Genomic DNA, 21,869 nt, shown 5'->3' on the forward strand with positions numbered 1-21,869 from the left:
TGGGGTGCACATACCCCTTCGGATCCCTACATTTGTATCTTTGTGGTAAATACCCAGTAGTGCAATTGCTGGATCGTATGGTAGCTCTATTTTCAACTGTTTGAGGAACCTCCATACTGTTTTCCAGAGTGGCTGCACCAGCTTGCATTCCCACCAACAGTGTAGGAGGGTTCCCCTTTCTCTACATCCCCGCCAACATCTGTCGTTTCCTGACTTGTTAATTTTAGCCATTCTGACGGGTGTGAGGTGGTATCTCATTGAGGTTTTGATTTGGATTTCCCTGATGCTGAGCGATGTTGAGCACTTTTTCATGTGTCTGTTGGCCATTTGGATGTCTTCTTTGGAAAAATGTCTGTTCGTGTCTTCTGCCCATATCTTGATTGGATTATTTGTTCTTTGGGTGTTGAGTTTGATGAGTTCTTTATAGATTTGGATACTAGCCCTTTATCTGATATGTCATTTGCAAATATTTTCTCCCATTCTGTCGGTTGTCTTTTGGTTTTGTGGACTGTTTCTTTTGCTGTGCAAAAGCTTTTTATCTTGATGAAATCCCAATAGTTCATTTTTGCCCTGGCTTCCCTTGCCTTTGGCCATGTTTCTAGGAAGAAGTTGCTGCGGCTGAGGTCGAAGAGGTTGCTGCCTGTGTTCTCCTTTAGGATTTTGATGGACTCCTGTCTCACGTTTAGGTCTTTCAACCATTTGGAGTCTATTTTTGTGTGTGGTGTAAGGAAATGGTCCAGTTTCATGAATGAGAGTTCTTGCTGCTTCACCTCCTCACCAGCATTTGGTGTTGTCAGTGTCCTGGATTTTAGCCATTCTAATAGGTTTATAGTGATATCATATTGTTGTTTTAATTTTCATTTCCCTAATAACATGATGGTGAGCATCTTTTCATATGCTTATTTGCCATCTATTTGTTTTCTTTGGTGTGGTATCTGCTCAGTTCTTTTGCCCATTTTTAAATCTATTTGTTTTCTTTGGTGTGGTATCTGCTCAGTTCTTTTGCCCATTTTTAAATTGTTTATTTTCTTACTGCTGAGTTTTAAGAGTTCTTTGTATATTTTTGGTAATGGTCCTCTATCAGACATGTTTTTTGTAAATATTTTCTCCCTGTCTGCGGCTTGTCTTCTCATGCTCTTGATTCCAACCGGTTTTTACAGAGAAGTCCCAGAAGTCGCTTTTAGTTAACTCTGACCTGTTTTCCAGGCTCTCCGGAAGCCTGCTGGTTTTGCATGCAGGTGGGATCCCTTAAGTCTGACCCTGGATTGGTCTCTTCAGCTTTTCTCATTGATAATTTAGCATTTGATCTTCCTACTAACATGCCAGTTAGTTGGCAGAGATTGGATTATAGGCCCCTGGGAAATTCTGAATTCTTCAGTAAAGAGGTGTCTTAATCAGGGTTTGGGGAAACTTCAGACAATGGCTTTTAGTCCTGCTGAGACCAGGGTTTAAACTCTATGGTTAAAGGCATTTGTGATTCTCAATCAGGATGCATTTTTAAAGGAAACTGATGTTTTGGACTGTCAGGGGGCTTGTTAAGGAAAGGCAAGGGCTCCAGGCAAGGGGAAGAAGAAGTGGAGGGGTTAGAGGGATTGAAGTTAGATCCAGGGTGTTAGAGGGTGGGGGATAGTTATGAAGGAGGTGGTTTTATACCAGAAAGCTTTATACTTGGTCATCAAGTTCCTCATTTTAGACTTGAAAAAAGAATTCTTTAAGGAATTGGAATTCTAGAATTAGAATTCTGTTTAGAAGCATCAGGGTACCAATCACAAAATGCTGCTCATTGAGCCTGAGGAATTTTATTCTGTTTTTGTTCTAAGGTACCTCTCAAAAGAGCAGTTCTAGTTAAGTGTTCCTCAAAGTGTCCATTGTAGGGCCAAATCATCCTTAGTGGAGTTCTGCCATTGAGGGAAGTATAGGGGCCATAGTGGTAATGGGGGCACCTGTAAGAAGCAGTTTTTCCCAGAGAAGGACACAGGTTAGACTAAGAAAGCCCTTGGTCATTGTCAGTTGAAAGTGACAGTCAGTTGAAGATGTTCATACAACCTTGCGTCTTGGACCTCTGACTTGATGGCCAGCCACCTCTGAACACAGACACCAATCTGAGTCCCCGGCAGGTCGGATATATCAGAGAGCAAGAATGCCCCTTCAGAATCAAAGCCAAGCTCTCAGGACAAATGGCCAGGATAAGAGGACAGTCTCATCTGGTTTTACTGGTGACCCACAGCCAAGTTTGTCCTCAGAGGGTGCTGGTCTGGGGAGAACTGCCAACTCTCCAGTGTATGAGGCCAGCTTAAAAAGCCAGTTTATAGGGAATGATGCTTGTATGCCACCATGTGATTCTCCTCCTCGTGACAAAAGCAACACTTAAGGACACAGGACAAAACAAAGGGACAGGCAGAAGCAAATCACCAAGGACACAAACCTCAAAGGGAACATTAATTAAATATAAATACCGAGGATTTGACAAGTGAATAAAACAACCAAGGAACTCAACATAAAGAGAGTGGATGGAGTTGAAGTGCAGTGCAGACTTACTTGCTGATGTGGACGGTGATCCACGGGGAGAGTGAGGCTGAAGAGGCCTTGGTGGGCACCACACCTGGACAAGAGCCAAGGTCCACAGCAACAAGCAGGTCAGGCTGCATCTGAGCTGCAACACCAGGATTACAGCCCCAAATCAAACAAGACCAGAGACAAAATTAGCCAAGGCTGTTTATTTATAAACTCACAACCACAAGGGAACCATCTGCAATCACTTACATTTCAGCAGGGTTTCAAAGGTGTCTGATAGGAGAATAAGTTTTACAGAGAAAAAGGGAGGAAATATGGACAGTCTCTGGCAAGCAAGCATTTTACAAATGTGTGTGTGTGGGGGGATTTTTGGAAACAGGGGAAACTCTAATTGACCTTCAAGTACGTTTGGCAGTCCTTGATTGGTTTGCTATCTGTAATTTACAAGACTTGGGGAAATTTTCAGGTTTTCCTGTTTTGTTTTTTGTTTGATTTTAGGAGGACTATTTTAAGAGATTTCTTGACTCTGGGGGGGGGGCATAGAAGGATATCTGGGCCAGGCAGAGGCCAAGCAGGGCCCTCTTTCTTTACAGCAATGTGTTGCTCTCTTGGGACAATTTCCTACTGTGTGCAAAGCCACTATGTTAGGGACCATGCAGGTGTTACAAAGAAAATGAAGCATGGGTCATCCCTTTCTAGCAAAAGAGATAGCTCCCACTGGCCAGTTTTTGGATACCAGACAAGATGAAGTAAGTGGTATGATGGAGCTACAGAGAGGGCAGGAGTGGTTTACTGTGAGGTAGGACTTGATTCTGTCCACTGGGGGCCCCAGAGGAGTGACTGGAGCAAGATTGGGCATTTTCATCCATGTAGCAATTGTTGAGCACCTGCTGATGTCAGGTCCTGCACTAAGGGCTGGGGACAGAGCAGGAAACCATTTGGTCCTTGCCCTCCCTTGGAGCTCATGGTCAGACAGACAGGATAGACTTAGCACACTTGTAATTGCTTTTTCAGAGTATTGGAGGAGAAGCACAGGAGGCCAGGGGAGCATGAGACAGGGCCTTACATTGACTGGACCTGAGAAAGCCTTTTGGGAAGAAATATTTACACTGAGCCTGAAAGGGGAGTCAGTGAGGCCAAGAGATGGGGAGGAGATTGGCATGGCTTCAGTCTGGTCCGGCTGAGGGACCAGTCTGTGTTAAGGCTTTGAGGTGGCAAAAGGATGCCATGTTCTAGGAAGTGAAAGGAGCCCAGTGGGTCTGGGGTCGGAGAAGAAGGAGGGAGTGGGGCTTAAGGCTGGAGAGGGCCTTCTAAACATTCCAAGATGGTTGGAATTTGTCCAAAAGGCTGTGGGATGCTATTGAAGGGATTTATGCAAGGCTGTGACAATTGCGCTCGCACTTTGAAAAGATCATCAGGCTGCTGTGGGGGGAAAAAAGAGTAGACTTAGGAATAACTCTTGCATCCATTCTGGGGAGCAGAGATGGTGACCTGGGCCCAGGTTGGGGCAGTGAAGATAGAGAATGGTGAATGGGTTCACCAGGTGATTTAGGATATAGAATTGACAGGACTCAGCAATTGATGATCTGTTGGGGCTGAAGAGAGGGAGTTTTCAAGGATTGTTCTGGGATCTATCTATGACCACTGTTGCCCTTTCCTGTAGGAGTGCAGATGAGTGGAGGAGGATCATACATTCAGTTCTCAACTCCTCGAGTTTGAGGTGCGTATAAAACATCGAAGTGGAGATGTTGAGTCAGTGAGTGAGTTTGCAGGATTTGAAGATTAGAAAAGAGGGGTGGCTGGAAATTGAAATGCAGTAATTGTGGGCACATAGATTTTAAATGAAGCTGTGGGGTGTATGTGTGTGAGATCACCTTGAGAGACAGAGAGGGGAGGATCCAGGACAGAGTTCTGAGGAGCTCCAGCAGCAGAGGAGACGCTGGTAAAGAAGGCTGAGAAGGCACAGCTGGAAAGAAGAAACCAGGACACTAGACACATACAGACCAAGGACAGTTTTCTGAGAATAGGGGTAGAGGCCAGCCAGCAAATGTCGCCGAGATGTCAAGTAAGAGGAAATCTGAGGACCTCGCTATCCATGGGATTGAACAAATTGTTAACCGTAGAGCATTTCTGGCAAAATAGTGGGAGAAGAAGCCACACTGAAGTGGGGGTGGAGACCAGACAGCGGAAGGTGTTTTGAAAAATTACCTCAGGTATGGGATGGGTGGAAGATTGGGGTGGCCAGCCTCCAGGGATTGGTCCTGGAAGAGATGTTAAATTTCAAGAGTGTGGAGCCTCATTCAGGTTCAGGAAACCGTGCATCTCAATGTCAACAGAGAGGAACACTTGGAAACGTGGCTCGAGGTGGGTCCCAGAAGCGAAGAAGGAAGGGCATGGGAAGTGGAAAGAGCCATTCAGGATTCCCAGAGACCACGCCAATATTCCAGCTGCTCATGGGAGAACCTGCAACCAGGGACCACATCCCTGCATGTTCCTGGTCACACATGGCCCAAGGGGGCCTCCCAGGGTCGATGGAGGAACAAACTGAAATACATAAAAATGAAGAAGTATCTCAGGTTAAGAGAACTGACCTTGGGAACAGGAAAACCAGTATTAAAAATCTGGCTTCACCACCTGCTTTCTGTGTGATCTGGGGCAAGTTTCTAAACATTTCTGTGGATTATAAGACATATGGAATGTGAAAATTCCTTTTCCTCATGTTTTCTCTTTTGGGTGCTAAGCCTCCAGTTATGAACAAGGCCCTTCCTGAACCCGAGAAGAATGGAACAATAGGCTGGCCAGCCTCAGCCAGTGGTGCTCGGGGCAGAGGCACAGAGGTATTCCCTCAGGATGGAGGAGTTGGGAAGCAGAACCTACTGAACCAGCCTGGCTGTCCTGACAGCCGGAGCTCAGCAGAGATCCCACCTGGAACCCAGCCCAGCCCAGCCCAGCCCAGCCCAGCCCAGATGGCTCATCTGCATGAGGGTCCTGGGAGGGAAGTCCAGCCTCACTCTCTCCCCTGCCATAGTCCTCTCCCTAGGTGGTGCCATCAAAGGTAAACTGTGGGCCTGCCCAGGGAGCTGGCAAAGCAAGCACATAGTCCTCTCCCTAGGTGGTGCCATCAAAGGTAAACAGTGGACATGCCCCGGGAGCAGGCAAAGGAAGCATACTTGTGCATCATCATCATTACCAAAGCTATTAACACCATGTGCAGTGTGGGTGTGGGGGCTGAAAGCCCAGCGTGGTAGCAAGCAGGTGATGCCATGCCACAGCAATCCCCTGCCCACAGCCAAAGGCCCAGAGGGCCCCATTCTGGAGTGGCAGTGTGGATGGAGGGACGTCCCCAGCTGGTAAGCTGACCTGGCAGGTGGTAGAGAGGCTGTCTTCCTTCTCTGGACCCGTAATTCGGGAGAAGTCTTCTCAAGCAGGTACTCTGCTCTGAACACAGGCCAGGGAGGCATGTGGGGTCAGTGCATGGTGGTTGGGGCTGCAGGAGCCAGGAGCCTTCCAGCATGGTCTGAAACATGTGAGATTCCCAGGAAAGTCTGGGAGACTTTGGTTGTTCCCTTTGGATTTGAAGAACAGATCACCACTCTCATGGACAGGATGCAAAGGGAATTGAGTAAGACAAAGATTAACCACATAGCAGAAGTTCCCTGGGATCCCCCTGGTTGGCAGAGGACTCCACCAGCTCTGCCACATTGGGTCTCAGCTGTAGAAGACCCAAGGAAGAGCTCCTATATGCCAGTGTCTACTGGCCATGCCGGCCAGCCTATGTCCATGGAACCATCCTTCCCAGAATGGAGATGCAGACCCTGGGCTTTATGTGGTATCTGCTAGGGTGAAGTCTGTGCTGAGTTCCTCTGGCTTGAACTTGGCCACTGCTGGGCTGTGATAGAGAGGGCAAACTACCTCTGGTAGAACAGAGACACCTGTTCATTCTGACCTCCTCCCCTCCACCACCACCCTGTGTTCTAGACCCTTCTTCTCCTTATAGGGAGCTCCTCTCCTACCAGAGGTAGTTGAGCAACCTTGGGCAAGTTACTAATCCTCTCTGTGTTCTTAGTCTCTTACCTGTAAACTGGACTAAAAATTCCGTTACTATAAGTGGTCAGGGTGATTCAGTGCTGCATGATGAGTGGAAAAGAATCAGGAAATCCAAAACCTATCTCAAGCCCCCATCACAGACTGGCTCTGCCTCTTTCTTTGCCTCAGTTTCCTCTTCTGTGCAATGGGGGTGGGAGGGGAGTGACTGGGTGGCTATTAAGGTCCAGGTGCCCTCTGACCAGTTCTGACCTTGTCTCTATTGCTTTCCTGCCTCTGGGTGGGATTCTCCCCAGGAGGGGAGAGGAGGTCACAGCAGAGTTGGGATCCACCAGCTGGGATGGAGCAGAGCATCCCTGTTTGGTTCTCAGGTCCTCTTGAGGTGGTACCAAGGAGGACAACGCCTCTGGTGTTTCCACCAAGAGAAGCCACATTTCCTCTGCAGGTTAGTGAGGGCCCCAGCTGGGTGGAGGTCAGGTTGGGTGGTCCACTCATACTCATCTCCCAGGAGGGAACAGTCACACTGCCAGAGTCCCCTGCCCAACTGGGTGCATGAGTCAGAGGCTGCCCTCCACCAATGCAGAATGAAGAGCCTTACCTGGGTTTCTCTATGGAAGGGACTCCTAAGGCCATTTCACCAGCAGCATCTCTCAGTCATGCAGAGAGAAATTAGCAGATATAGAGGCAGAAGACTTGGATCAGAAACTCCTTTTTACAACCCACTAGTTGAATGACCTTAGCTGAGACTTTTAACTCCCTCAGGAATGTGGCTAGTATTAAATAAGATAACATTAATGAGTTTCATTAGCAAGATGCCTGGCACCTAGTAGGTGCTCACCAAATGCTATTTAAGTCTTCACTTGGAGGTAAATGCACTAAGGGGTACAGATGGGCAAAGACATTGATCCCCCTAGGGACCAACCAGGGGCAGGGCTTGGGGCTGTCCCAGACCCCCAGCTGATCACCTCAGGCTACAGATTGCCCTGTCTGCTCACCCTGAGTGCATATCACCATCATCCATGTGCTGGGAGACATAAAGATTGGGAACAACTGGGGGGCTGAGTCTGGAGATGGTGGAAGGGAGAGGAGAGAGAGCGGGCAATAGGAAGTTTAGCTGTGTGACTTAGAGGATGTCAGGGCTCAAGCTGTAGAGCTCCCCATCTGTGAATGGGGAGCTCCCCATTTCTGCAGTAATGGCTGGTGCAAGAGGGGGAATACCCTGTATGCTTGTGGTAGACAGCTCATCTTACCCTTTCCCCACCCTCCATGGCCCTGTTCTTCCCACTGCACATCAGTGAATGGAATTTATGTGTCAAACTCACAGATCAGGAAACTAACACATGAGGAAGAGGAAATGGCTGTAGATGATAATGAGTCATATGGTTGACCCAGAACTTTGGCCCACATATCCTGGTGCTTGGTGACTGAGCCTCTCCAGGCACCAGAATGTGGCCTTTTCCTAATCTACTCCCTGACCTCTGAGGATAAGTCCCAGCGCTCCTCCCCGCCCCCTACATCCCTATGGGATTCCTCTCTGGAAAGGCCACCCAGTCAGTCCGACTTTGTCAGCTCTCAGTAGACTTTTGAGGCATTAGGCCGTGTCCTGTGGACCACTGACTTTGCAGCAGCAGAGATGGAGTCCTCTCCATCCTTCAGTGCTGGGCACCAGGCGGCCCTGGCTCCACTGAGCAGGAGCCCTCAGCCCTGGCTGCACATCGGAATCCATCAGTGAATTTTAAAAATGACCAATGACCAAGTCCTACCCGAGACCAATTAATTCAGAATGTCTGTAGGTAAAGCACAGGCAGAGGTATTTGTCTTAAAATCTTCCCAGGTGATTCCAATCTGCAGCCAGGATGGCGAACCATTACATAGGCGAATAACAGTGTGACCTTGGAGAAGAGCCACTAGCTGTGAGCCTCCATGTTGCTTCTCCATTGTTTTTTCCCATCACACTTCATGGTATTGGGGCCACGTGCCTCTTTTTCCTCAGTTTTCTATCCTAAAACATGATTTTTACCCCTTTCATCTTTTCTATTCTGTTCTATTGAGCTGATCTTTTTATAGTTTTAGTGTCTTCCTTTTTATTCTGCTTTCCATTTATTTATTCATCCAACACCTAGTGAATGCCTGCTACCACAGGCAATGTACTAGCTGCTGGGATATAGCAAAGAACAAGAAGGCCAGGTCTTGTGGAGTGTATGTTCTCCTGGGATATTTGAAAATGGTATTTTTTTAGACATACGTTAGTGGTCCCTTCTCAATTTTGTCTGTTACTTTTTACTCCTAAATTAAACTTCTTGTTTGATTATAAGCAAAGCCTCTGCCCAAAGGAAGCTAAATAAGCTCAGTTACTTGCATTGGACAATGTTTTACATGTGTGTGTATGCACAGGTCTTGTGTAAACACAGGAACACTGGCATCTGGATGACGTTTGTGTTTAGAGATTCCTAAGCCAAGCCTCCTTGTACTTCTGTGACTGGGAAGAGTCTTGGAGAACACAGGCTTGGTTAAACCAGTTGTCTTCTTACCTCTAAAGAATACTCAACCAATGAATGACGATTTGGTGAGGCCCTCTTATGTAGGACATTGAGCTAGATGCTCTAGTAGGGAGGGGTTCTGGAGGTGCCCAAATGGCAAGAAGCAAAAGGCCCAGCCTCTCCCTCAGGAAACCCACCAGGGATATAGGACTATTTCCACACAGAAGGAGTGAGTGATAACAAGGCTATCATGGTGAGGGCAAGTAGGTACTTAAGAAAAGCCATCATTTGGGTCAGACAGTTCTCAGGGCATCACTGGAACCAGTGCAGATTATTCTGAGATAGATCGTCCCACCCCTCCCACAATTCTGGTGTGTACCTTCCCCTTCAAGCTGTGGGTCTTCTGTAAAATAGGCACTGATGGGGGGGGCGCGGAGCAAGATGGCAGAGGAGTAGGAGACCTGGATTTCCTCTGGTCTCAGGAATTCAGCTGGATAGGGATCAAACCATTCTGAACACCTACGAACTCAACAGGAGATCGAAGAAGAGAGTAGCAACAACTCTCTGAACAGAGAAGCGACCACTTACTGGAAGGTAGGACGTGTGGAGAAGTGAATCCGAGGTGATATTTGGGAGGATAGATGGCGGGGGAGGCAGCCTCCGTCGGCCGCTTCTGGCAAGTGATAGAGCCACGGGGGCACAAAATCGGAACTTTTAGAAGTCGGCTCTGCTGAGGGACGTCACTCCAGTGGCTAAACTGGGGGTGGAACCCTCACGGGACAGTGTGGTCTCGGGACCCTCGGGGTCACAGAAAGACTGGGGGTGCCTGAGTGCGGCAGAGCTCCCAGGTATCGGAGCGGGGAAGCCGGCTGCAGAGACGGAGCCGAGGCGCGGGCTCTCAGCTCGGGGTTGCCATAAACTGTGATCCGCAGCCCAGTCGGGCCACTGCTCCTCCAGCAGGGACCCAACAAGTGGCAGAGCTGGGGAGGCTCCCCTTCCTCCCCTGGGGGGAGCGGCACGGGAGTGCACTGCAGGGATCTGCTGGGTTTAGAGACTCCACATGGGGTCGGGAGCCAGAGATAGAAATGCTCGGTCACAGGCCGGGTGAGCACGGAGTGCGGCCGGAGACCGGGGAGACGGGAGTGACTGCTTTTCTCTGGGGGCGCACTGAGGAGTGGGGCCCCAAGTTCTCAGCTCCTCCGGGCGGAGATTGGGAGGCCACCATTTTCACCCTGGTCCTCCAAAGCTGTACCGAGAGCTTGCAGGGAACAAAAGTTCCTGAGAGCAAACCCTAGCAGAGTACTTAGCCCGGACCGACAAGAGCGGGGCAATTCCGCCTCCGGCAAAGACATCTGGGAACCACGGCAACAGGCCCCTCCCCCAGAAGATCAGCACGAACAGCCAGCAAGCCAAGACCAAGTTTACCGATCAAGGAGAACGGGAGAACTCCAGCGCTAGGGGAATACTGCACATAGAATTCATGGCTTTTTTTTTTTTTACCATGATTCATTAGTTTTTCAAAGTTAATTTTTTTAACTTTTTTTTGAATTTTTCTTTTTCTCTTTTTCAACCAACATCTTATTCCCTTTTTTAAAAAAAACATTTTTTATTTTTCATTTTTAGAGTCATATTTTATCCCTTCATAGTAGTTACCCTTATTTTTGGCATATATATATAAGTTGTTCTCTCTTTAAAATTTTGAGATACAGTTTCTTCTAACAGATCAAAATATACCCTAAATCACTAGTGTATGGCTTTGTTCTAGTCTCCTGCCTGATCACATTCTCTCCCTTTTTTTCTTTTCTTTTTTTTTAAATCTTCTTTTCTTTTTTCAAACAACTTCTTATCAATTCCTTTTATAAAATCTTGTATAATTTTCATCTTTACAGTCATCTTCTATCCCTTCATTGTATCAACCCTTATTTTGTACATATATAAGTCTTTCTTCCTTTAAAATTTTAGGAGGCACTTTCTTCTACCAGACCAAAATACACCCAAAATCTAGTGTGTGGCACTGATCTATGCACTAGCCTGATCATATTTGATCATATTCTGTTTTTTTTTGCTTTGTTCTGTTTTTATCTTTATCTTTTTTTTTTCTCTCTTTCTTTTTTCTTTCTTTCCCTTTCTTTTCCCCTGGTTTCAGATCTTTTCTGATTTGTATAGAGTATATTTGCTGGGGACGTTGTTAACCTGTTAGCATTTTGTTCTCTCATTCATCTATTCTCCTCTGGACAAAATGACAAGACAAAAAAAAATCACCTCACCAAAAAGAACAAGAGGTAGTACCGTCTGCCAAGGATCTACTCAATACGGATATTAGTACGATGTTGGACCTAGAGTTCCAGAATCATGACTTTAAAGATACTAGCTGGGCTTGAAAAAAGTGTAGAAGTTATCACAGAAACCCTTTCTGGAAAAATAAAAGAACTAAAATCTAACCAAGTCAAAATCAAAAAGGCTATTAATGAGGTGCAATAAAAAATGGGGGCACTAACTGCTAGGATAAATGAGGCAGAAGAGAGAATCAGCGATATAGAAGACCAAATGACGGAAAATAAAGAGGCTGAGAAAAAGAGAGATAAACAACTACAGGCTCATGAGGGCAGAATTCGAGAGATAAGCGATACGATAAGATGAAACAACATTAGAATAATTGGGATCCCAGAAGAAGAAGAAAGAGAGAGGGGGGCAGAAGGTATATTAGAACAAATGATAGCAGAGAACTTCCCTAACGTGGGGAAGGAGACAGGCATCAAAATCCAGGAGGCACAGAGAACCCCTCTCAAAATCAATAAAAATAGGTCAACACCCCGACATCTAATAGTAAAACTTATGAGTCTCAGAGACAAAGAGAAAATCCTGAAAGCAGCTCGGGAGAAGAGATATGTAACCTACAATGGTAGAAACATTAGATTGGCAACCTACCTATCCACAGAGACCTGGCAAGCCAGAAAGGACTGGCGTGATATCTTCAGAGCACTAAACGAGAAAAATACGCAGCCAAGAATACTATATCCAGCTAGGCTATCATTGAAAATAGAAGGAGAGATAAAAAGCTTCCAGGACAAACAAAAACTAAAGGAATTTGCAAACACGAAACCAGCCCTACAAGAAATATTGAAAAGGGTCCTCTAAGCAAAGAGAGAGCCTAAAAGCAGCATAGATCAGAAAGGAACACAGACAAAATACAGTAACAGTCACCTTACAGGCAATACAATGGCACTAAATTCATACCTTTCAATAGTTACTCCGAATGTAAATGGGCTAAATGCCCCAATCAAAAGACACAGGCTATCAGATGGGATTAAAAAACAAGACCCATCCATATGCTGTCTGCAAGAGGCTCATTTTAGACCCAAAGACACCCCCAGATTGAAAGTGAGGGTGTGGAAAACCATTTACCATGCTAACGGACACCAAAAGAAAGCTGGGGTGGCAATCGTTATATCAGACAAATTAGATTTTAAAACAAACACTGTAATAAGAGATGAGGAAGGACGCTATATCCTACTTAAAGGATCTATCCAACAAGAAGATCTAACAATTGTAAATATCTATGCCCCTAACGTGGGAGCAGCCAATTATGTAAGGCAATTAATAACAAAAGCAAAGAAACACATTGACAACAATACAATAATAGTGGGGGACTTTAACACCCCCCTAACTGAAATGGACAGATCATCTAAGCAAAAGATCAACAAGGAAATAAAGACTTTAAATGAAACACTGGACCAAATGGAATTTACAGACATATTCAGAACATTCCATCCCAAAGCAACAGAATACACATTCTTCTCTAGTGCCCATGGAACATTCTCCAGAATTGATCACATCCTAGGTCACAAATCGGGTCTCAACCGGTACCAAAAGACTGGGATTATTCCCTGCATATTTTCAGACCACGATGCTTTGAAACTAGAACTCAATCACAAGAGGAAAGTCGGAAAGAACTCAAATACATGGAGGCTAAAGAGCATCCTACTAAAGAATGAATGGGTCAACCAGGAAATTAAAGAAGAATTAAAAAAATTCATGGAAACCAATGAAAATGAAAACACAACTGTTCAAAATCTTTGGGATACAGCAAAGGCAGTCCTGAGAGGAAAGTATATAGCAATACAAGCCTTTCTCAAGAAACAAGAAACGTCTCAAATACACAACCTAACCCTACACCTAAAGGAGCTAGAGAAAAAACAGCAAATAAAGCCTAAACCCAGCAGGAGAAGAGAAATAATAAAGATCAGAGCAGAAATCAATGAAATAGAAACCAAAAGAACGGTAGAACAGATCAATGAAACTAGGAGCTGGTTCTTTGAAAGAATTAACAAGATTGATAAACCCCTGGCCAGACTTATCAAAAAGAAAAGAGAAATGACCCAAATCAACAAAATCATGAAGGAAAGAGGAGCGATCACAACCAACACCAAAGAAATACAAACAATTATAAGAACACATTCTGAGCAACTCTATGCCAGCAAATTAGATAACCTGGAAGAAATGGGTGCATTCCTAGAGATGTATCAACTACCAAAATTGAACCAGGAAGAAATAGAAAACCTGAACAGACCTATAACCACTAAGGAAATGGAAGCAGTCATCAAAAATCTCCCAACAAACAAAAGCCCAGGGCCAGATGGCTTCCCAGGGGAATTCTATCAGACATTTAAAGAAGAATTAATACCTATTCTCCTGAAACTGTTCCAAAAAATATAAATGGAAGGAAAACTTCCAAACTCATTTTATGAGGCCACCATTTCCTTGATCCCCAAACCAGACAAAGACCCCATCAAAAAGGAGAATTACAGACCAATATCCTTGATGAACATGGATGCAAAAATTCTCACCAAAGTACTAGCCAATAGGATCCAACAGTACATTAAAAGGATTATTCACCACGACCAAGTGGGATTTATCCCTGGGCTGCAAGGTTGGTTCAACATCCACAAATCAATCAACGTGATACAATACATTAACAAAAGAAAGAACAAGAATCATATGATCCTCTCAATAGATGCAGAAAAAGCATTTGACAAAGTACAGCATCCTTTCTTGATCAAAACTCTTCAGAGTATAGGGATAGAGGGTACATACCTCAATATCATAAAAGCCATCTATGAAAAACCTACAGCCAATATCATTCTCAATGGAGAAAAGCTGAGAGCTTTTCCCCTAAGGTCAGGAACGCGGCAGGGATGTCCACTCTCACCACTGCTATTCAACATAGTATTAGAAGTCCTAGCCACAGCAATCAGACAACAAAAAGAAATCAAAGGCATCCAAATCGGCAAAGAGGAAGTCAAACTCCCACTCTTTGCAGATGAGATGATACTGTATGTGGAAAACCCAAAAGACTCCACCCCAAAACTGCTAGAACCCATACAGGAATTCAGTAAAGTAGCAGGCTATAAAATCAATGCACAGAAATCAGTGGCATTCCTATACACCAACAACAAGACAGAAGAGAGACAAATCAAGGAGTCAATCCCCTTTACAATTGCACCCAAAACCATAAGATACCTAGGAATAAATTTAACCAAAGAGGCAAAGGCTCTGTACTCAGAAAACTATAAAATACTCATGAAAGAAATTGAAGAAGACACAAAGAAATGGAAAAACGTTCCATGCTCATGGATTGGGAGAACAAACATTGTGAAGATGTCAGTGCTACCTAGAGCAATCTACACATTCAGTGCAATCCCCATCAAAATACCATCCACTTTTTTCAAAGAGATGGAACAAATAATCCTAAAATTTGTATTGAACCAGAAGAGACCCCGAATAGCCAGAGGAATATTGAAAAAGCAAAGCAAAGCTGGCGGCATCACAATTCCGGACTTCCAGCTCTATGACAAAGCTGTCATCATCAAGACGGTATGGTACTGGCACAAAAACAGACACATAGATCAATGGCACAGAATCGAGAGCCCAGAAATGGACCCTCAACTCTATGGTCAACTCATCTTTGACAAAGCAGGAAAGAATGTCCAATGGCAAAAAGACAGTCTCTTCAACAAATGGTGTTGGGAAAATTGGACAGCCACATGCAGAAGAATGAAACTGGACCATTTCCTTACACCACACACAAAAATAGACTCCAAATGGTTGAAAGACCTAAACGTGAGACAGGAGTCCATCAAAATCCTAAAGGAGAACACAGGCAGCAACCTCTTCGACCTCAGCCGCAGCAACTTCTTCCTAGAAACATGGCCAAAGGCAAGGGAAGCCAGGGAAAAATGAACTATTGGGATTTCATCAAGATAAAAAGCTTTTGCACAGCAAAAGAAACAGTCCACAAAACCAAAAGACAACCGACAGAATGGGAGAAAATATTTGCAAATGATATATCAGATAAAGGGCTAGTATCCAAAATCTATAAAGAACTCATCAAACTCAACACCCAAAGAACAAATAATCCAATCAAGAAATGGGCAGAAGACATGAACAGACATTTTTCCAAAGAAGACATCCAAATGGCCAACAGACACATGAAAAAGTGCTCAACATCGCTCGGCATCAGGGAAATCCAAATCAAAACCTCAATGAGATACCACCTCACACCCGTCAGAATGGCTAAAATTAACAAGTCAGGAAATGACAGATGTTGGCGGGGATGCAGAGAAAGGGGAACCCTCCTACACTGTTGGTGGGAATGCAAGCTGGTGCAACCACTCTGGAAAACAGTCTGGAGGTTCCTCAAACAGTTGAAAATAGGGCGCCTGGGTGGCTCAGTTGGTTAAGCGACTGCCTTCGGCTCAGGTCATGATCCTGGAGTCCCGGGATCGAGTCCCGCATCGGGCTCCCTGCTCAGCAGGGAGTCTGCTTCTCCCTCTGACCCTCTTCCTTCTCGTGCTTTCTATCTCTCATTCTCTCTCTCAAATAAATAAATGAAATCTTTAAAAAAAAAAAAAAAACAGTTGAAAATAGAGCTACCCTACGATCCAGCAATTGCACTACTGGGTATCTACCCCAAAGATACAAATACAAATGTAGGGATCCGAAGGGGTACGTGCACCCCAATGTTTATAGCAGCAATGTCCACAATAGCCAAACTGTGGAAAGAGCCAAGATGTCCATCGACAGATGAACGGATAAAGAAGAGGTGGTATATATACACAATGGAATATGATACAGCCATCAAAAGGAATGAGATCTTGCCATTTGGAACGACGTGGATGGAACTGGAGGGTGTCATGCTGAGTGAAATAAGTCAATCAGAGAATGACATGGATCATATGACCTCACTGATATGAGGAATTCTTAATCTCAGGAAACAAACTGAGGGTTGCTGGAGTGGTGGGGGGTGGGAGGGATTGGGTGGCTGGGTGATAGACATTGGGGAGGGCATGTGCTATGGTGAGTACTGTGAATTGTGCAAGACTGTTGAATCACAGATCTGTACTTCTGAAACAAATAATGCAATATATGTTAAGAAAAAAAAAGATAGCAGAGGGGAAGAATGAAGGGGAGTAGGTCAGAGGGGGAGACGAACCATGAGAGATGATGGACTCTGAGAAACAAACGGAGGGTTCTAGAGGGGACGGGGGTAGGGGGACGGGTTAGCCTGGTGATGGGTATTAAAGAGGGCACGTTCTGCGTGGAGCACTGGGTGTTATGAACAAACACTGAATCATGGAACACTACATCAAGAACTAATGATGTAATGTATGGTGATTAACATAACAATAAAAAATTTAAAAAAAATAGGCACTGATGGGAACCCCTTCCTATCCTAGATGATAGGCTGCTGACACATACTTCCATCACATTGGTGGAACTCACCCAGGAGTCAGGGCTAGGTTTTCCTTATTGAAAAAAAGAACAATTTCACCTACTCTCTTCTCACAACTGCTAAAACGTTTGACTTGTACTTTCTTCCCAAGTCCCGGAGCCAATCACAGGCATTGTCTTTAGGAGCTAGCACAGGGAATTCGGCATAGCTGCATCTTTAACCAGAAGGAAGAACAAACCTGTTTTCTTTTGCTTGAAGCCTAGGGATTTCTTTGTGGAACTGATCTACTGCTGTCTGAGAGAGTGATTTTCAATTTCTTTTTTACTGACCCGTTTTAAGAAACGCATTTTGCATCGCCGCCTGTGACTAAAATAAGTTTCCCAAAACATCAATTACCCATACTATATGCAATGCCCTCAGATATTTTTATTCTATTTAATTTTTTTAATGGACTGTGCAGTCCACCAAATTAAATTCATGGGATAATAATAGGTCGTAACCCCAGTTTGAAAGACACTCTTCAGAGGCCAGTGCCACTGTAATCCACATGGGCCCTGTGGCCGAGGCTTGGTCTAGCACCCCCTAGTGGATTTTTGGACAGCAGCAAGCGCTCAGCTCCTTCAGTCACCAAGATGCCCTCTGAGCGAGGCATGGACTGCCACCCCCCAGGAAGATTTGAATCCACGGGCCCGTGCCTTTCCCAAAAGGAACATCTGCTGATTGTTGCTAACATTTGAAATGGAGCATCTTCCCTCCTCTGGGATATGTCTTCTTAGGACATTTTAGTAGCAAAATTCAGAGAAGAAATTTTTATTAAAAAGTGGTGGAGCTTGTCGAGTACTGGCCCTTGTGTTTTCACAGCTGCTAAGATCACATAGATACTCTGCTAATTAAGCTGATGCATGTGAAGAGCACCCACAGTGCCTGGTAAGAGTGCCCAAGAGTTGTTATTCCCCCACTGCCTCTCAGCTGATGAGGATTCCTTGATGTGTTGACCAGATTCCAAGATTTCTTTTACGTAAGTCTGTCCTATACCAAAATGCCTCACAAAGTTTGGAAGTGTTTTTAAGTCATTTCTCAATGTTTCTAAATGTAGAAGAGGTTAGAGGTTGGTGTGTTTGCTAACCCAGCTTGGCCATGGTGGTTGTGCCGAGAAGTATTAAGAGGTAGAAGCAAATGCATGGATTATAAAGCCTGGCTATTTCTGCCCATTTCCCATGATGTGTCCCACCCTACTGGCCCCAGCTGAGTGGGGACCAGTGACCTTTTATTCAGTCCAAGTAGGTTCAGGGATGCTCCTCAAAGCTGCTGGTGGCATGGAGGGACTCCTGCCATCCTTAGTAATGGGACAGTAGCTTTGAGCTTTGGGTCTCTTGTTGAACTTGTGGGCAGTTGGTGAAGATAACACGTGTCTGATGTTCAGGAGCATTTATGCCCAAAGGGCCCTTGCAAGCCCCTCCTTGGGTATATTTTCTTCTTCCTTCTCTGTATGTATTACTCTCTTCCAGGCTCTGGAACCAGCCCATAGTCAGCTGGGCCCATTGTAGCAGTGCCCACCCACGCCTGGTGTGACCCAAGTCCTCCATGCAGCTCTGAGGCTGAGGCTGAGGCATGGCTAAATCAGTGGTTACCCACAAGTCACGTTTTATTGAGCAGATGAGAAAGGAAGACATTTTAATGTCACAGAGCCAGGAACAAAGGGCCGCCCACTTAGATTTCACTTTATACTCAAGACAACCAACCTATAGCTGTGATTTGAAACATACTGAAAAATGTCAGCAGATCAAGACCTGAGGTTGAACAATAGAAACCAGCTCCAGACTCCTAGCTCCGAAGTCTGGCTCTCGGCCTTTCTGCCTAACAGTGGCCAAAATGTAAGGATGATTTAAATATATTTGTCCATATTACCCAAAGGCAAATGTTACTTGATATTTGTGGAAAATATTTGAATTTCACCCCCAAGGCATTTTGGCACCCAGGCTTTAAATTCCAACTCTGCCCAGCTTAGACCCTGCCCAGCATTTCAACTTCGATTGCTGGAAGCAAAATGCTAATTCTGTCAAATAAGTTCCAACGGCTCACCTCTCTGGCTTGGATCTCTCAATTCAACATGCGGACAATCAATGTGTGGCGTGCACATCAGGTCCAGCACTCCCACAACCCATGGCTTCGGAGGCGGGGCCAGAAACAAACCTTTTAGGATCATGCAGACCAGGGAACCCAGCTGTGCTCCTCAGACACCGGGGGAAGACATTTCACACCAAGAAATCATATTCGGAGGGGGCTTTATGGTTTACAGTTGTTACAAAGTACTTTCACTCCATTTATGGCTCTTATTTCCATAGCTTACAGCTGAGAAGCTAAGGCCCGTAAAGGGACTCACCCAAGATCTCACAACTATTGTCAATATGGGATTCCAGCCCTGTATTTCCCATCCCAAGCTCCTCCCAGCAGGCCAGAGCCCCGATACTGGCGATTTTTGGATGTCCACGATCCTAGGAGGCCATACGAAGAGGGCTATGTGGTCCTAGTCTTTTGGCGCCTTTATCTAGAACATGCTACCAATCTTTGACCTATCTACTTTGAGAAATCTTCTGCCTAAATGTTAATATTTATCATTTACAGCCAGCCACTGCCCCCTTTCAAAGGTGAACATAGTAAAATTTATAACAGGCGCGCTATCAGACCGCAGAGGAGTATAAAGGCACGAAGACAAGCGCCAGCCTCCATCTGCGCAAGTGATTCATCCAGGGCTGGGCCACCGGGAGGATTCTGGCATGGACCTGCAGCCATGCATCTTCTTCCTGGGGCTGCTATTGCTTCTGGGGCGAGGTAAGTCTACCTTTGGCTCAGAGGGCAACCCGTGGGTCAGCCTGCTGGTGTCCTGTGTTGCTTAGGCACAGAGCTTGAGAGAGGAATAGCTCTTTCTCATGAGCACAGAATGCACAGGTTAGATGTAAGCAGGCTGGAATGCTGAGGTTCAAGTGCCCACGGCTGTAGGGCAAGAGGCAGGTCTGGGGCTGGGTGAGGAGAGCAGACGGGCAATAGCTGTGTGGTGCAGAAAAAAGCCATCGGTGCAGGGAGCCACAAAGACCTGGGTTCTAGTTCTCTGTGCTGTGTGGCCTTGGGCAAGTTCTATCTCCCTGGACCTTGATTTCATCTCTATTTTTCTATGGGTTTTTCTTTCTTCCCATTGATTTTTAGGGGTTTTTCATACAGGGCTGTGCGCTTGCTCTTTGTGGGCGATGTGTACAGCAAATATATTCTGAAACTTGTCTTTCTGCTCTCTTTATGGAGACTTTAGATGAGCAAAATTCTGAATTTGGGGGAGGTAAATGAGGATGACCCAAATGAGAACAAATGGAGGTGATTTAGAGATTGCTGAAGCAGGGGAGTCAGCCACCATTAGTCAAGTTTGGGGGAGACTTCAAGGCAGGGGATTGGGAAAGCTTATAGTGAAAAGGGGAAGACCTCAAGTGTGTTCTGATGGGAGGCTGTTGCCATGGGGAAGCCCAAGCCAGGCATCTTATGTGATTCATTTGGGGAACATATTTGGCTTTCCCTGGTCCTGAGTTGGAAGCGGGAACAAAAAGTAGGGAAGCTGGAATCACTGTTCCAGGCTGATGGCTGTAGAGGTGGTGGTTGGTCTGTTTGGTATTCAATCTCTTTATTTCTAAAGTTTTTAATCTTCTACTCTGGTTTCTCTTCAGACCACATAAATCTTTCACCTTTTACTAAAAGCTTTTTATCTTTTCCTTCATGGCTTGTACCCTTTGTGTCTTATTTAAGAACTCCTTTCCTACCTTACAGTCATAACGATATTATCCTATATTTCCTTCTAAAACTTCATAAATTTGCTTTTCTCATTTGGGTCTTTAGTACATCTGGGGTTGGTATTTGTGACTAGTAGAAGAAAGGAACCCAGTTTTAGCAGTTTTTTTCCAATGAAAATATGTAGTTGTCCCAGCACCATTTATGGAGAAGTCCATTGTTTCCTTACTGCGGGGAAGAGCCCCATCTGTTTCTATATAAAGGGCTTGGATGTGCTTGTATCTGTTTCAAAACTTGGCTTTATTCGCCCATTTGTCCACCCCTGTGCCAATAGCACGTTGTCTTAATTCTACAGCTTTATAGTAAGTTCTATTATTTGGGAAAACAGGTCTTTCTTGTTTTTTCTTCTTAAGAAATGACTTTGAACTTCCATATAAATTTTACTTTCTGTCACTTTCTACCCCCCAAAAAACCTGTTGGGATTTTGATTGAAATTGCTTTGAATTCTATGAATCAAGTTGGGGAAAGCATACATCTTTACAATACTGAGCCTTCCAAACCAAGAACGTGTTTAGATCTACCTTCTTTAATGCTTCTCAAAGTTTTATGGTTTCTTTGGTGAGGTCTTGCACACATTTGGTTTAATTTATTCTTAGGCATATGATACTTTGTTGTATGATAGGTAGATTTTTAAATTTTTATTTTGAAAATGTTTATTGGTATACAGAATTGATTTTTATATATTAATTTTGAACCCAATTAAATTCTTATAATTTTAATAAGTTATCTGTATATTCTTTTGGATTTTCTCTATACTCAGTCCTGCCAATAAGGACAGTTTTGTTGCTCTCTTTTCAATCTATATACTTTTTCTTTCTTTTGCCTTCCTGTGCCGGCTCCACTACAATTTTTCATGGAAGCGATGCTTATTCCCAAGTCCAAAAAGAAAGTGTTTAATGGTTTGTCAGTATGTATAGTGTCTGCTCTAGGCTTTTCTGTAGATACTTTTTATGAGACTAAGAAGATCTATTTTATTACTAATTTGTCAAGAGGTTTTTAAAAAATCATGAGTGGATATTGATTTTATCTAATACTTTTTCTGCACTTATTGAGATGATTCTGTGACTGACTCCTTTAAATTTGTTAAGGTGATAAGTTAATTGACTTTTTATTATTTTGTTCATGTTTTCAGTCATTAATTATTAGCTTTACTGAAGATCACACATTGCATTTACTTGCGCTGCCTTTTCCACCTCTTTTAATCTAGAACAGTTCTTTAGCCTTTGGTTTGTTTGTTCTTTTGTGTCACTGAAAACTTTAGGCTGGCT

General features: G+C 44.6%; 1 protein-coding gene across 9 annotated transcripts in view; it reads left to right on the plus strand.

The window, feature by feature from the left end:
* PLB1 (phospholipase B1) overlaps positions 1-21,869 on the plus strand; it is a 152,720-nt gene that overhangs the window by 8,554 nt on the left and 122,297 nt on the right. For 5 of the 9 annotated variants that reach the window (XM_027623349.1, XM_027623355.1, XM_027623354.1 and 2 more), the window contains exons 2-3: positions 4,178-4,234; positions 19,396-19,602. The exons of 1 other annotated variant lie outside the window; for it this stretch is intronic. In XM_027623349.1, coding sequence (XP_027479150.1) covers positions 19,548-19,602 — 55 coding nt within the window. In that variant the 5' untranslated portion in view covers positions 4,178-4,234; positions 19,396-19,547. The remainder of the gene's footprint in view (positions 1-4,177; positions 4,235-19,395; positions 19,603-21,869) is intronic. 3 more of the 9 variants (XM_027623352.1, XM_027623350.1, XM_027623353.1) reach the window with 3 other exon arrangements.

Source organism: Zalophus californianus, chromosome 8 (assembly GCF_009762305.2).
Source record: "Zalophus californianus isolate mZalCal1 chromosome 8, mZalCal1.pri.v2, whole genome shotgun sequence".
Taxonomy (NCBI): domain Eukaryota; kingdom Metazoa; phylum Chordata; class Mammalia; order Carnivora; family Otariidae; genus Zalophus; species Zalophus californianus.